The sequence below is a fragment of the Akebia trifoliata genome, chromosome 1 (assembly GCF_017979445.1).
Source record: "Akebia trifoliata isolate Shusen 1 chromosome 1, ASM1797944v1, whole genome shotgun sequence".
NCBI classification, from domain to species: Eukaryota; Viridiplantae; Streptophyta; class Magnoliopsida; order Ranunculales; family Lardizabalaceae; genus Akebia; species Akebia trifoliata.
The window spans coordinates 26,149,661-26,166,188 of record NC_141375.1 but is presented as its reverse complement, the minus strand read 5'-3'; the positions used below and the strand labels follow the sequence as shown (position 1 = coordinate 26,166,188).

The 16,528-nt window shown below is 34.4% G+C and overlaps 2 protein-coding genes across 2 annotated transcripts; one reads left to right on the top strand and one right to left on the bottom strand.

Annotated features, from left to right (window-relative positions):
• Nucleotides 1-201: 201 nt before the first annotated feature.
• LOC147411273 (beta-glucuronosyltransferase GlcAT14A-like) lies at nucleotides 202-3,491 on the bottom strand. Its single transcript, XM_086446686.1, has 5 exons — nucleotides 3,332-3,491; nucleotides 2,037-2,741; nucleotides 1,871-1,946; nucleotides 1,666-1,781; nucleotides 202-895 (listed from the first exon to the last, which is right to left on the bottom strand). Exons 2-5 carry the CDS (start codon nucleotides 2,608-2,610, stop codon nucleotides 396-398), a joined length of 1,266 nt encoding a protein of 421 aa, XP_086302812.1. The 5' UTR covers nucleotides 2,611-2,741; nucleotides 3,332-3,491; the 3' UTR covers nucleotides 202-395.
• A 5,807-nt stretch (nucleotides 3,492-9,298) lies between these two features.
• LOC147411272 (proton pump-interactor 1-like) lies at nucleotides 9,299-16,171 on the top strand. Its single transcript, XM_086446677.1, has 8 exons — nucleotides 9,299-9,456; nucleotides 10,002-10,431; nucleotides 12,334-12,528; nucleotides 12,656-12,835; nucleotides 12,973-13,167; nucleotides 14,684-14,782; nucleotides 14,896-15,421; nucleotides 15,533-16,171. Exons 2-8 carry the CDS (start codon nucleotides 10,033-10,035, stop codon nucleotides 15,844-15,846), a joined length of 1,908 nt encoding a protein of 635 aa, XP_086302803.1. The 5' UTR covers nucleotides 9,299-9,456; nucleotides 10,002-10,032; the 3' UTR covers nucleotides 15,847-16,171.
• Nucleotides 16,172-16,528: the final 357 nt, after the last annotated feature.

Sequence of the window (16,528 nt, the reverse complement as noted above, 5' to 3'; positions counted from 1 at the left end):
ATTAGTAAATCTCTATTCAAGTATCTTAATTTTTACCAAGGAAAGAATGTACCAAAAACTGCAAATAGAGAATTTTACCTGCCTTTCTGTTTCCTTCACAAATGAAACAAATTAGAATATGTAAAATGTCACTTAGCATGAGCTGCGGCGCTGCTATTACTACCAGACATCTTCATCATCATTAAATCATGATCATAGATATAGTATGGATCATCGTCATTATGCACTTAAAGGCTCATGAAGACACCTTACAACTCTCTAGTGACATTAGCCATCACAATGTGATTTCGTTTGTCCAATCTACCAAAAAAAATCTAACCAAAAATAAGCTTGGTCATTGTTTGTATTTCTTCGCCGACTACAAATATGGCCAGCAAAAAATGCCCCAATTTACTCTATTTACATTGGTTTTGAGTAAACCTCGGTGACTGGACTATTCTGGCCATGAGACGGGCCAGCCTTCGTGCTCCTGGCCCCGGCTTAAGACGGGTAGGGTCTCCAACGTCAGAGCAAGTTGGGTTCCCAGAGCACCAACCCCCAGGTGTGAAGCTCCCATTTTTCCGGCCAAGTAGATCTCGGTCGATCTTATCTAAGACAGGATCGTCTTTCTTAAATTTTCGAGCAAAGGGAGCATTGCTTCCCATCATCATGTTTGTGTCGTTAAGGGTGAGGGTGTGTGGGTGCTGTTTTGGAGGGTTGTCCCATGCGATGTAGTGCAAGTCATGGTTTACAGTTGTGGTTGCATACTCAGGCACATTGCAGATGACTGTTTGGAAGTATCCTTCAGGAGTAGAGATGAAGTTGGTGTAGTACATGAGGAGGGTTCTCGGTAGGTTATCCCAACCCCATATGCAGAACTCCACGAAGGAACGTGATAGAACCATCCATGCCGATCCTGCAATAACAATTCATGTCGAACACCAGAAAAAATTAAATAAATTGAATGATTTGATACATTGAGTGCCCATAGGAGATCTCCTATGCAGGGAACTCTGTTCATGGGGTGGGGCTTCAACCACAAGTCCTGAGATTGTTCAGGCGCTGAACAACACCATCTTCTCAAATATGTCTTTGTACCCCTTGTGATAACGAAAATCATCAACCAAGATAGTGTTTATCTGATAAATTCAGGAGTTGGCTTGTCGAAGAGGTGACTCCCCAAGCTTCGAAATGATAACAGCTATGGAACATAACATACTTGAAATTCTCAAGCTCATTACATTATTGGGGATAATTTTCGACGGCAAAACCATATATAACTCTCTCCTTGAAATGGGTATTCTTTTGCTTAAGATTATCTTCGTCATCAAAGCCTTTTGCAAAAAATTGTAGTCGATTGAACAAATTTTGTTCTTCCATTCATTTCTATTTATAAATAAACTTACAAAAATCTCTCATTTTTTAACAGAAAACCTATGTTTCTATGATTCGAAAAGTTCAGTTTTAAGTTAAACTCGATGAACTTATCACTATGATGGATGAGATGCAGGGTTTCATGGCTTCATTTATAAACTATCTATCTAATGATACTCGAAAATTTATAGATGTATAGGCATTGTGTTTGACATAAGCCTCGACACAAATTAGCAGATAGTTGCTGAGTTTAAAGGGTTTTCAATCAAAATCACTCTGATAATTAGAACAAGATTGGAAGGAGATGCTAACCGGTGAACAACTTAAACGCAGTTGGCACTTCTCTTCTTTGGGTAACCCAAAAAACATCGGCTTTTTTCATCCTATAAAGTCCAGGATCTATAATCAATGGCTTAGCTCTTTGACTCCTGATCAACACAATCAAATACAAGATTATAAAAATTCTTACAACACAATTATCTGAGAGACAACGAAAGGTAACAAAGAATTAACTCACTCCTTCCATCCTAATCGACTTGTGTGATCTACAAAATTCAAATTTCTGTTCAGCCTCGAAAACGTAAAGAGAATATCTGCAAAAAAAAAAAAAAAAAATTCCATCACAAAGCATGAAAACAAAGACCCTTAGCTCAATTTATTGATATCTAATGAATGAAACGAACCATCTTGTGTCACGAGAGGGTAGTCGGAGGCGCTAAGGTTTATAAACCAATCCCATTCTTTGCTTTTCTTGAGAAGGATAGCACTAGCATGAAGAGTATTAGCAACCATTGTCGGTCCTCTATAAGTGACCATATTTGCTTTAGTGATCATATGCACATTCCCAACCTTTGTGAATATTGGATCATTTTCTACACGCGTCACAAGCTCTAGTCTTTCTTCAACTGCTGATTCTAAGTCCAAGTGAACGATATATTGGTTTAATGGATGATAAAGTGCACGTAAAGTTCTCCAAAGTTTCTCTAAATCCCCTTTCGATCCCGATACCAAATAAGCCAAGCGAGGAAGAGATGGTCCCGAAGGCGGAGATGGAGATTGAGTGACCTTTGTTTCAATAAAAACGGGGTTCGTTTGGTTTGTAGATGTGTGTATTGGGAAAATCGAAAAGATCGAATTGATGGTATGTAACGATGAAATGAGACCCATGTTGAAGGAAGTAACGAGGAGGAAAGCGCAGATGAGAGAGCTTATAATGAGAGGGAACACCCATTTTTTCTCCATGTTTAAGGGTCCCATTACTGAATTTTATCATAAGTTATACTCAATTTCGCTAAATTTGAGCTGCTTTAACATCTGATTCACCGAAGAACTTCAGAACCCATGTAAGAACCAATGTGAAACAATTAAAATTTAGGATTTCGATACACCTGTTAAATGAACAACCAAAAGAAAATTAAATCTATACTATAAAAGAAAAAAGAATTCGAGGATTTCGTTAGCAAAAATAGGCAGTGTTGAAACAGAGAAGATCAAAGATTTTTCTTTTTTATTTATTTATTTATATAAATAAATTGTTAGAAGTTTGAGATGGATTTCAAATAAAATCTAACGTAATTTTCATTAAAAAAAGATCTATGAATCTAATTTAGAACAATTTCAAAGAAAAATACGGGATGGGGTATTATAAGAATCAAGATTTCCATTTCGAAAATATATTAAACCTGAAAAATCACATTAAATTTGATCACAAAGATTAAAAGAACAATAAATGGATTTCATCAACAAAAGTCATATTGCACATTAAAATAACACAAAGCATCAAAGAATTCAACACAAAATTCATCAAAAACCAAAAAAAAAACAAAAAGATTGCATGAAACAAGAACATACGTTAACAACAAAAATCAATCAAACCTTAACAAGAAGAAAGAGAGAATCAAAGCCGAAATAAAAAAGAAAATAATTAACAATATATGTCTTATAACATATTATAAATTGGAGGAAATAAGAGAAGAACCAGATAGTGTTGGAGGAGTCGGGAGTCGTTTCTGCACGTTGTGAAGAGAAGGCAAGAGAGGTAAAAAAGACAAAAACTAATAAGATATAATAATGGGACGCGAAGGATGTTATCGAAACTCCACAACACGAGAAGGCGTTTTGATTCTGTTCTCATTTGAGAAACCCATTGATCTCGGAAGTACTGTTGACCCATGGATCCCAAATCCCAACTAGAACGTCTCCGATCTTATAATTCAGGAGTTGGTTAGCTATCCAACTCCTGGAAAACTTGTCAGGTCCACTAAATCCATCGATCAGGATCAGTTCTTAGCTCAATCTAACTGTGTGCCATGTGGCACGGATTGAATTGTGTGGGACCATTTAAGGAGTCTAATAAATTCTAACTCAATTTGATTGGTGGGATGTGTGATTCTAATCTAAGGTGATCGTTCTGCTTTTTAAGGCCATTAAAGGCAAATAGATGGTTACCAACTCTGATTTTGAGATGGGAGTTTCAGATCAATGACTCTCTTAAATGAGTGTCTATTTTGATTGGTTGATTTCGATCTAACAAATCAATGTGTAGGCAATTCTTTTATTATTTTTACATAAATCTTAAGGGCATTTATATAAATTATATCAAGTGTGGGGGAAATTCTGGAATAGGACACGTGGCATGAGTTTGAGCTCGGAAGTATCTCCAAAGCTCGGATTGATGGAAAGTAAGCCCGACAAATTGAGCTCCTCGGGTGCGAATAAATGATTGAGCTCGGACCTTAGCCACCGGTAGGTAAAATGGTACGGGTAGTGGCAGCATAGGTCGGTTGTACGGATCTGACATATGCGACAGTGATTGACAGCATTCACAACTCACGTCATCCCAGAGGTGGCAGGGCAGTTGCAACAACTCCTGCAGCTGACATGTCAGGGAGTGAGCTAACTGCCCAAGGTCACTTCAAAGGATGGCACAGAAACCGAACCAGACAAACGTCTATATAAGGAAGAAAACTATGGGTAAAAGAGGTCCGAATTCTTCTTCTCTTAAAAACTACACTGATCGATTTGTCTAACTTGATCGTCGGAGTGGGCTGATTTGCAGGTCCGCCCGAACTTAAAGAGAAGGAAAGTGTAGAGCAATTTCGTGCATCTACATCAAGCAAGATATATGAAAAATAAACTAATATAATATTCTAAAATATCTTAATTGATATGTATTATAAGTATCAGAAAATAACCTAGAATATCCTCCATCACAACCTTTCATCTGTGATGAGATACATTAGAAAAAGATCATATCTATCTAGGTGTGTCAATGGGTCTGTTCTAATTTGATTCCTATAGAAATTAAAATCATAAAAAAAATTAATAATAATAATAAAGAGTAATAAATAAATAAAAAAAATCGAATCCAATTTCTATTCTCAAATCAACGAAATCATAATTAAAAATATACAATTCTCTTTAAATAGCTATGATTCTCAATTTTTATCGGTTTCGATTCTCAATTGATTCAATTCTAAGAGATCCAATTTTAATTGATTCCAATAAATAGGGATTTAGAATTGTCCAATTCTATTTGAATTTCAGTTCTACTCTAATTAAATGGTGGCCCATTGATACCCCAAGATCGATTATTGTACGTTCGATCCGAATCTAATATTTTAAATATTGTTTTAGATCCGGTCTGAACAAAACAAACAATATGTTTGGATCGATCCTAATCCAATCTAATATGGATTAGGAGATCGTTGATTCAAAACTGATCTCATAAGGTATTAAACTCAAATCAATTGATAAAGCTTATCGGACACCAAATCCTTTATCTAGACCCATAGTTATTGGACCAGATCGGGTTTTGTGTCTGGTCCGATCCATTACAGCCGTAGCTAACCATTCGGTCTTTTGTAGATGTATTTTATAAGCTTTCTTTACCTAAAACATTCCATGTTACAGTGAAACATAGAGATTCGATGTAAAGGATGACGTGGTCAACAAGTCATTCATTGCTCGTCATCTTGATTGATTTTGGTCCCTCGATCTACACTAAAGTCAAAGACAAGAAATTAAGGATGGATGGTAACATACGGGTCAGAATTTAATTAAGAGATAGGGACCCTTTATTATATCATCTCGAAGAGTTTATTCGTTTAACATCTTCAACGTTGGGTTGTCCATGATATCGTTCGACTTAATCTCGAGGAATATCAAAAGTGCAAACCCAAAGGAGGACTTAGTCCTCATGGAACGTCCTCCTCGGCTTTCTATTTTTTTTTTTCTTCAACTCAGCCACCTTGTATGAGTAAATTAGTAAAACACCCACCACTTTCCATCTCACCAACACTCTCTTAACTTAGAATCCAATATCAAAATTGACATGGACGTATATGATTTAATTTATGTTTTTAATATCTAATTTATTGCGTAAATGTCTTGTATTCTGTTGTGCTACATAGAGCTCTAGGGGTTCCGCTGTTCGATTAACAAATGGGGGTGAAGGGAGCTACGCCACTTCCCAGGGGTGGGGTGGGGGGTGGAACTTCCATTTCAAATTTTTTAAGGAGTATGAAAATAGCAACCATGTAATATTTTCTATTTTTCTATTTTTTAGAGGGATTTCTGTTTTGAAGAATTTTATTTATTTTGATAACTTTCGGTTATATAAATAGAGATTTCTAGGATTGTAAAACATAAGAAAGAAAATAGTGATTGTGCTTGTTCTGCTTTGTGGACATAAGCACACTAATGAATTACGTAAATCCTTGTGTTTTGTGCAATTGTGTTATCTTTACTATTGCGATTTTTTTACAAAATTACCCTACTATATTGACCAAAGATAAAGAGAAAAATTCTAATAAATTCAAATATTAGGTATTTTACAAAATAAATCAGAATCGTCTTCCCCGAAACCTTACCATAAACTTCTAGTCAACTAGAGAATCATATTCCTCTCCATTCCATTGTTCTTAGTCATTTCTCCAATTTCTGGTAGCTGGCGTGTGGAATGGGAACTAGTTTGAGATTAGAAACGACAAATATGGGAGAATTATTTCAAAAATATCTTTATACTTAGGAGTGCCTTGAAGAGTTTTGTACGTATTGAACTAAAAATGTATTTGATTATTGTCTCGATCTCATTGCTCACCTACCTTGTTACCACTTAAATTGTGTTTGAAAGCGCATTTGGCAGCATTGCTCGCACTTTTGAGATTAAGACCTCATTTGTTTACAATGCAAAAACTCATAAACTATGTTTATAAGATTTTGCGCTTGGGAACTTTTACGTCTTTTGTTGATGAAGTTCTTGATTGTATCTTCAAAAGAATCCCATTGTATTTTTGTGATGCTTGGTTGTCAAGAAAAGGTTAGAAAATTTGAAAGTTTTTCAAGGGGAAAAAAAAAAAAAACCTAACAAATTATCCATGTTTATTTGGTTTTCTCTTTTACTTGGGCTTCATTCATACTTACCCGTCAAACATAAAGTAACTAAAAAAAAGGTGTCTAAAGATTGTTCCTTTGTTTAGAGTTAAAATCTCCAGATTAAATAAGGCTTTATTGGTTTCAAAATTCATCTCAAACACATTAGCTTTAGACAAATTGAAACGTGGAGATTTCACCTCAAACTTCAAATTAGTTGGTGATTGACATAAAACGGATTAAAATTGTGAAAATCTTGAAAAGTTTCTTTTGATGAATACTCTTCTAGAGAAACCCATCTTCAATTTTGGTAATTCTTTGGACCAAACGTGGGTTGGAAACTGAGATCTTCTCTAAACGGTGTTGAACTCCATAAGATAGAATCTGCTACTTTTTTGTGACGAATACTTTTGTCAAATGATAGATATGAAGAATGGAGAGTCATTTTTGTTGTGCAATTGTCTTGTATTCTGTTTTCTTTCTAAGGTTATTAAAAATGGGAATATGTAATATTTTTTTAAATGGATTTTTTTTTTCTATTTTTGGAGATAAACACGTTTTAGTAACTCCTCATTTTATAAATAGAGCTCTAGGACTATAAATACTTAGGGGTTTTCCTCTTCTAAGGTTTGAGAGAGAAATGGAGAGCGATGTACAAGGGTTTCAGGGTTTGGATTTGGAATTAAAATCTTGGGTGTTTTTCTTGTATTGTCCTCTGTTGATTTCATAGTGAAGAAGATTGGGTTTGATTTATAGATGTTGGCACATTGGCGAACCATGTAAATACTTGTGTGATTTTTTTTCTTTACTGCTTTGTGATTTTACAATTTTGTTGAGAAAATCAAAATTTTTTGCCCCCATGTGATTGAATACCTGAATATCATATAGAGAAAGGAATATAAAAGAAATGATTATATATATGGGGGCAGATCATAGGACATATGTAAAAATAATGATTTTTCAAAATACGGGTTAGAGGTTTTGAATTGAGCTGATTTTTTGTGAGCATGGTCTCTGTGATGAGAAGATCATCTTCACAAAAAATTAGCTTAATCTGAAACTTGTAAGTCTATCAAAAGTGGTTTACAAATTATTAGTAAAAGGTTTACGGTCCACATTCTAAATCCCTTTTGAAGGGGTTAGAAATTTTAGATTGGACTGATATTTTTTAGGATGATCTTCTCATCATAGAGATCATCGTCCTTACAAAAAAATTAGCCCAATCCAAAACCTCTAAACCATATTTTGAAAAATCATTATCTTTATATATATATAACCTCTAATCCATATTTTGAAAAATCATGATGATATCTATGATGAGAAGATCATCCGCACAAAAAATCAGCTCAATTTGAAACTTGTAAGTCCTTCAAAAATGATTTACAAATTATTGGTAAAAAGTTGATGGTTCACATTCTAAATCATTTTTGATGGGGTTAGAAGTTTCAGATTGGATTGATTTTTTTTAGGATGATCTTTACACATAGGGATCATCTTCACAAAAAATCAGCTCAATCCAAAACCTCTAACTCATATTTTGAAAATTTATTATTATTACATTGTTTTTACATGTCCTATGACCCGTCCCCATATAAATAAATAAATAAATATATATAGAATTAGAATCGTCAAAAATCATGAGTACCGTCCATTTTGATTCTTAAGAATTGAATGGAAAAATATATTTCAAAGTCATAAATTTTTTTTTTCTTAAAAGTAACGTACGTATTATTTGCAAAGTATCAACTTAATAATAATTTGTTTCACGAAAAAGATGATTTAATGATTATTATTTTTAAAAATTAAAATTTATCTCCTTTACAAATAATAAATCGATTTTAAGCTCCAATATAGAAAAATATTTAATCATGAATAATGAAAAAATAAATGACAAAATAAATCGATTTCGGGTATCCATGGATACCCATCGGATATAACCATGGTTTTTAAACTCGATCGAGATCGAGACGTATCACCTGAGTTAACTTGGTATCAGAGCTAAATGAGACCAACTCACAAAATCATTTTTTGATTGAGACTTACAAGTCGCGTTCAATTTTTTACTTTGTCTTACGAGACGTCTCAAACGTATCGGAAAACTCATCCGAGACGACTTGGTATCGGAGCTGAACGAGACAAGACGAGACACCAAGTTTAAAAACCATGGATATAGCCTAATGATTCTAATTCCTATCAGTTTGGTTCCAATAAAAAAGACAACCGGAACCAGGATTTTCGGTTTTGTTGGTAAATGGGTACCGATTGACACCCCCCCTTAATCTATCTCAATTGGAGTACAACGTAAAATTTCATTTCTAGGTGTGTCACAAAGGAAATATGGTCTGGCAATAGAAAAGATTAACGCTACCCTAAAGTTCCTCATTTTTCACGCATCACGTGAATTTAAGAGGGATATTTCAAATTCCAGTATCTCCACCGTCTCTTCATAACAACTTTCATCGTGATCATCAAATGACGTGGCGTCCTTGAGATTAGTATGGTGGGCCCACGTGAACCTTTCAGTTGAGATCTCTACAAATGAAAAAATAGGGCAGCTGTCGTCGCTATTTGTGGTTGTAGTAAAATAAAACCTATCTGTTAAATCGCACAATCTACGTAAAAAGCGACCAGATCTGACCCCAGTGTCTCTTTCTCTCTCTCTCTCGCCCCTCTTCAGAGGGTCCATTCGATTGATTCTCTGAAAATTGCTGTTTAGATCTTCGATTCGAGGTAAGGAACTACGATTCTCTTCGTTTCTATTCGATATTGTCGTTGATCTTGTTTACGTGCTATTTCATTGGATCTGTTTGGATCGCGGTTTGTGAAAGTATTTAATATTTTATTTGGGGGAAAATTGTTGATCTTCTATGGTTAGATCGTTAGATACTTTCGGATTGGAATGTTGATTTAATCGATTAAGGATTTGATTTGGTTACATTGTGGAAAAACTGATCTTTATGACAAAAATTTCTCATAATCAGATTATGAATCTTGGGTTTTCTTTTTTCTTTTTTGAATGATTCAGATTTTGATGATTCTATTCGGTTAAGTTCTGCAAGTTAGGATTTTTATTAAAGCTTCTATTTGTTTCTTTCTCTTTGGCATCTCGTAAAGATGAAATTCGGAACATTTGAATTACAGAACCTTGTCTGGATTGACCTTAGCTTTAAGCTTGTCCAACAAAGATTCGATTTTTTTATTTTCACCAATTTCAACCAAAACCCAATTCTTCTCCAAAATGTTGGAAAATAAATTAATTATCTGTATGTCATCAGTACTTTGTGTCTCAAACTATTGGTGGAAACCATGAGCGTGGAAGTCTTGGGAGCTGATTTAACTGAAGTGGCTGTGAAGAATGGAAGTGAAGGAGACAGCGGTTTTACGAATGGGGAAGATAACGGGAAACTGAACCCGGGATTGGGAGGTCAGGGAGTTGAGGAGCCAATAAGATTTGGTTCGCATGGAGCTGACGAACTTGTTAAAGGAGACGACGATACCGTTACCATTACTACCACCGATGCCAATTTCCCGAAGGATGCTGTTGATGAATGGCCTATGCCTAAGCAAATCCATTATTTTTATTTTGTTAAGTATCGGCCTTACGAAGACCCAAAGCTGAAAGTTAAAATTGATCAGGCTGACAAGGAGATTCAGAAGAAGAATCAAACAAGGTTTCAAATTATTGAAGCAATAAAGGCTAAAAGGGTACGTCAAATGTGGATTCATTTCAATGATGCTTATGTTTCTTTGCGCCTTTAATTATAGTGGGTTGAGGAATGAAATTGAGTTTGTTTTATTTATGACATTTCTTTGAATGAATGGCAACATATATAAAGGTAAATGTAATGATTAACTGTTGCTCTATCTAAGGTATTAAATTTTGATTCGGTGTATATTTCGGTCTATTTTGAAATAGAAATAGTTTGATCAGTTTGAAAATTAATACTGTTTTAATGGATGTAACAAAAATGATGGAAATATTGAGGAATTTGGTAATGTTTTCAGACACTGAGGTGTGATGTGAGTCACTTGGCTGGCCAATGCCTCAAGGTTTAAGTCGAAAGCCTCACATGCATGTGATTTTTAAATGGATAATATAAATAAATAATTTTAAAATGTAGGGTTGTCACATATATTTCAAAATTTCTAGTTCAAAATCTATGTAATCAAATACTAAGTTTTAAACCCCATATATTAATAATTGCAAATATTACTAATTTACTATTTTATATTTCAATAAGGAAGGAATATTTTATGCCTGAAAAAATAACTAATTTATATTTATTGAAAAATATAACTAAATAGATTGTTTTTCAATAACCTTATTTGCATGATACTAAATATTAATTTTTTTCTTTGTATATATCACGTTTTTGTGATCAAATTTTTTTCTAAATGCTCCAATGATGTTGCATTCTAGTGTTTAGAAATAAATAGAAGAAGAGAAGACAGAAAAGAATGAGAAGAAGAAAATAGATGATATGGTTAATACATTGTTTTGCAAAAATAAGAAAATTAAGATGAGGCATATGCTTCACTCAAAAGGCACACGCCTTAGTCATGCCTCATATTGGTCTAAGGCATACCTGTCGATTATTTTTAGTTTCTTCCTTGCGCCTCAAGGGTTTTTTTAATGAGGCTCACGTCGAAGCAAGCCTTAAGGCGTAAGCCTCACATACCTTTATAACACTGCTTGAAAGTAATTCATAAAATTTAGTTATATGACATGTGGAAATGAAGGTCAACAACGTTCCACTAAGGTAAGTGCAAGTATTTGATAGTGTGAGAGTGAAATCCAACAAATTTTAACGTGTAAGTTAATATATAAAATACTTGGTTAATTAACATACTATTAATTATTATATCTATTTAATAATACATTTTATTTTTTAAATGTGTATGAATAAAGTGCTAATCTATCCAACTAATTAGAACATGGAGAATTATATGCTTTTGCTTATGTGAATGTACGCATATGCTTAGAATACATCAAAATTTGATGATATTTTATTTGATCGATAAAAAAAAAAAAAAAAAAAAAAATCATCAAATTTTGATGTATATACATAACTAATTCTAATTACTTATTAAAAAAACAACTAATTCTAATCCTTCTTTTTTTTTTTGATGACCAACTAATTCTAATTCATTTATACTATTAATAGAATATTATGTGTAATTTTTATTAGTTATTATTACTATTCTATAAACTACAAGTTCAAGCAAGTTATAAGTTTTACTAATTTTATCAATATTTTTAGACTAATTTAAAAAAAAAAAGAATGTTTCGGTTAAAGTTTTTTGATGGTTGAAAATTAAAATGTTTTCATCGAAATCTTGCATTTTCACATTTAAAATTAGGTTATTTCGGTTGAAATTTACTATGCATAAAAATATTTTGCAAAATGAATAGTGATTTCCAATGAAATATTTACAAGAGGGAATTATAGCTATAGATTAAATTTTATATTGCACTTTGTGGAAATGGAAATATTTTGGTATATTTCGTGGAAATATGTCAAAATTTAATACCATGGTTCCATCACACGTATTGGAAAAAAGTGAAACGAATGACACATTTAATTTTATTTTAAATTCTTTGAGCAGTCTGAACGAGCACAGGTGATATCACAGTTGAAGCCCTTAACCCTTGAAGACAAGCGATATAGGACGGTCGTTGTTGAGAAGAGGAAGGAAATGGAACCTTTACATCAGGCTTTGGGCAAGTTGCGTACTACAAGCTATGCGAGCGGAGAGAAAGGTGTTTTTTTATGTTCATCAGAGGAAGAACTTAATAATATTGTAAGCTTGAAGCAGTTGAATTATGTCGGACGCTTGTGACTTGTTTTCTGCAGTATCTACTGCTTTCTTTTTCTTGTTATACTTATTAATTTATTTTCTTTGGGGATTGGGATGGATTATGAAACAGATTCAAAGCCTGAATTATCAGATACAACATGAGAGCAACACATTAGTTGAGGAGAAGCAGTTCCTTAGAGAAATCAAACAACTTGAAGCGACAAGGGAGAAAGTTATTGCAAACGCTGCTATGAAGGCAAAAATTCAGGACTCATTTGGTCAGAAAGAAGCTATTCAAGACCAGGTCAAAGTAAGTATTTGTTTTAAAGTGAAATATAAAGTTTTATTATTTGTATGGTTTCTATTATCTATATGCCTGTTAATTGGATACTCTGAACTCAAAATTTTACTTATTTACTGTGATAACATGTGATTTCTTTAATGTAGATTATAGGTGTGGACTTGGATGGAGTAAGAAAGGAGAAACTAGCAATAAGGGAGCAAATTAAACTTTTGGAGGAAGAACTGAGGGCCATAGACAATGAGCTTAACTCATTGCAAGAGGAATTGACAGCTCTGAGCCAGAAAAGGGATAAAGCATATGAAGGCCTCATTGAACTTAGGAAGCAGCGTGACAAAGGGGTATGTACTGGTTACATTTCTTCCTCTCTCCCGATCTAACCTTGTGACGTGTTGCCTGTATGTCGTGTTCTTGAAAACTTCGGGTCATCGATCCAGGGGCCTACAAAAGAAACCTTGGTGCTCATTCGGCTGGCCTCGGGTGACTTTAAAAATAATCTAGTTTCATTTTTGAATCTTATGATTTTTGACCTGTATTTTAGTCTAATTGCTTTATTGCAATAAGACTAGGATTCAGTAAGTGATTAAATGAGAGTTTCTATTTAGTTGTTTTGTTATAGCTTAAGTTGGATTAAGACATCTTTGAGGCCATTGCCCATCACATTTATGAATACCCATGTGCACCTTAAAAGACTATAAATGCCCAAAATGATATCTACTTCTAAATAGAGTTTGTATCTGTGTGTAGTACCTATAGCACTTGATTTTTGAACATTGGAACCTGGCCAGTCCTCCCTATAAATGTTTATCAAATGTTTTGCATTGTTTACATAATATATGATATGAATTTGCTTTTGGAAAGATTGCTCATCTTGATGAACTTTTGGTTATCTGATTGAATAATGTGGTTTAGGTCTCACATGACCTTAATCACTAAAGATAGGACAAGGAAAAATATGTATATACAAGGGTTATAGGGGATACTTGATGGAGGGCCTATTTGCAGTTATGTGCGTGCAAGGAAACTTATTTGCAATTTAGTGCAATAGTATGTGGGATTTACTGTGAAGTGTTATAAAGCATGTTTACAGTTAAGTGGCTTTGAGTTCTCTTTAATGAATTAAGGTTTCTAATTCACTCCATTCTTATCGTCATCAAAATCTTATCCCAAAGATTTGGGGTCGGCTAAAGTGAAACGTATCATGTTCCTCCATTGCATTTTGTCCAGAGCCCCAAAAGTTTCTAGTTTAGTAAAGAGATTATACATATACCACGATCGTGGGTACTTTTAACATGTCTAATGTGTCTGGTATCGGATATTGCATGGATAATTTAATCAATTTTCTTTCTACTGTTTCTTAACTCATGTCACATGAACCAAGAGACAGTTCTTGTGCCCATTGCATGTGGTTGTATGAAACTGGCATGTTCTCTTGGGGAGTGTTGAAGTTTGCTTCATCTCCTGAGTTTTCTTGGTTGTCAATACTACCTGTCCTTAATAGAATTGATCTGAATCTTTGAGCAGTCAGAATTTCACGATGCTGTCAGATCCTTCATATCTTCTGATCGAGTTTGTGTAGGTAGATTTTGTATATTTATTTGTTTTTTTCAACCATAAATGGTATATTACAACAAATCTTGCAATGAAAATCTTTGCGGTATTGGAAGTTTGATTAAATTTGGAATGTTGTAAATGCTAAAAGAGTGACGCTGAAGCCTTGCTGGGTTGCAATGTGAATGTTTGCAGCTGAAGTTTGCATTTTCTGTTGCCTAGTTAGTAGTTGAGTGGGAAGCTGTCATTTTGGTCTTGTTTCATGATATCTTTTTTATTGGTATCTTCGTTTTTTTTTTTCCCCAGAATGCATACTTTTACCAAAATCGTTCATTACTAAACAATGCTAGAGAACTTGCAGCAAAGAAGGATGTAGCAGCGTTGGAAGAACTTTCTCACGCAGAGGTTTGTTAATTCAGTTATTCCCAACCCCCCCGGTTGTGATTCATTACACAGCTTCTGAAATCTCGCTGTATTCTAGCCTTCTTTTACTCTCTTTTCTTCTTTTCCATGTGTAGGTTGAGAAATTCATGTCCATGTGGAGCAGCAGTAAGGGTTTTAGGGATGATTATGAGAAAAGAATCTTGTCATCACTTGATTTCCGTCAGTTGAGTAGGGATGGGCGGATGAGGAACCCTGATGAGAAGCCATTGGTTCTGGAATCTCCGAGACTCAATGAATCAGAGATGGTGACAAAGGCCAACATAAGACAACCAAAGGAGGATTCTAAATCTAAACCACCTTTGCAACATGAGACTCTTCCAATCCGAAAGGTTGAGAAAGAAGATAGTAGTAAGTTGACACAACTGGAGACAAGTACGAAGGGTATTGACCTAGAGAACAAGGAGAACATTTCTAAGTTGGAAAAACCTCTAAAGGAACTATCCGCAATTGATGCAATTGATGCAGCAAAGCTGAAGGAGATGAAAAGAGAAGCGGAGATCGCCAAAGCTAAGTTGGCTATAGAAAGGAGGAAGTATTTGGCTGAAAAAGCCGCTGTTAAAGCAGCAATACGAGCTCAGAAGGAAGCCGAAAAGAAACTCAAGGAAAGTATAATTCTGATTTCCCATTTTCCTTGGCTATCAAAAACCGAACTTCAATTTTCTGTCTTTTAGCAGTCAAGGTCTTGATGCATTCACACTTGAATTTTTTCTCAGGAACGTGAAAAGAGAGCAGCGAAGAAGGCTGCAGCATCAGCACCTTCTGCAAATCCCGAGCAACAGACTGAAACAGATACTGAGGCTGTTGAACCAGAAAATACTGATCTGAACGTTGAAGCTCCAGTCCCATCGAAGAATAAGGAACCAAAGGAGAATACAATGAAATACAGATCCCGGCCAAAAGGTCAGTACCCACTTCCCAAAGTCGTTCTTAAGCGTAAAAAGTCGACTCCGTACTGGGTATGGACTGCTCCAGCCTCGTTGTTAGTTGGGATCCTTGTTGCTCTTGGATACTACTATTTACTATAAATTAAAAAAAAACCCCAAAGAACTAGAATGAGCTCGCGGAAGGCTTGATCTTCGTGGTAGTGGACTTAAATTATTATTGTTTTTTATGTTGTGGGGAGTGGACTCCAATTTTTCTCACTGTTCATGCAGTGCTGAGATATTTTCCTTCCTTTCATAAACCATTGCTTATCTGAGTAAAGCTGGACATTATCTTTAGCTGTTGTAATCACTAGTACAGTGAGCTGGGTCTTTTTATTATAGCTCTGGTAACCTTAAATTTTTGATATTGAGATGCACATGAAACTGTTTCATTGGATTTATGTTGAATTAGTTGGTGATTTAATAAGTTATGTTGTTTGATGTCTTTTATCTTACATTTGCAATTTTGATTGGTTGTTTTAAGATTGTTGAGAGTTTGCACGCACATCTATTGTTGTTTTCTTTTTCATGGGCAGTTAGTCTATGAGGATGTTATTCATACTGAAGACCATTACTATGGATGATTCTGATTTGAAATAGAGTTAAAGACACAATCTCATCGTTAGCAATTACACCCCATTAATTGTTCTAATTGCAGCTTTCCTGATTGTAGTTAGCTAACTGTGGTATTATTCGTGTTTAAAACCCATATTTTAGAATTTTTTTCTTCTTCCATAAAACATGTATGTACTGTATTTTTCAGAAACTACTATCTAGCTGTATT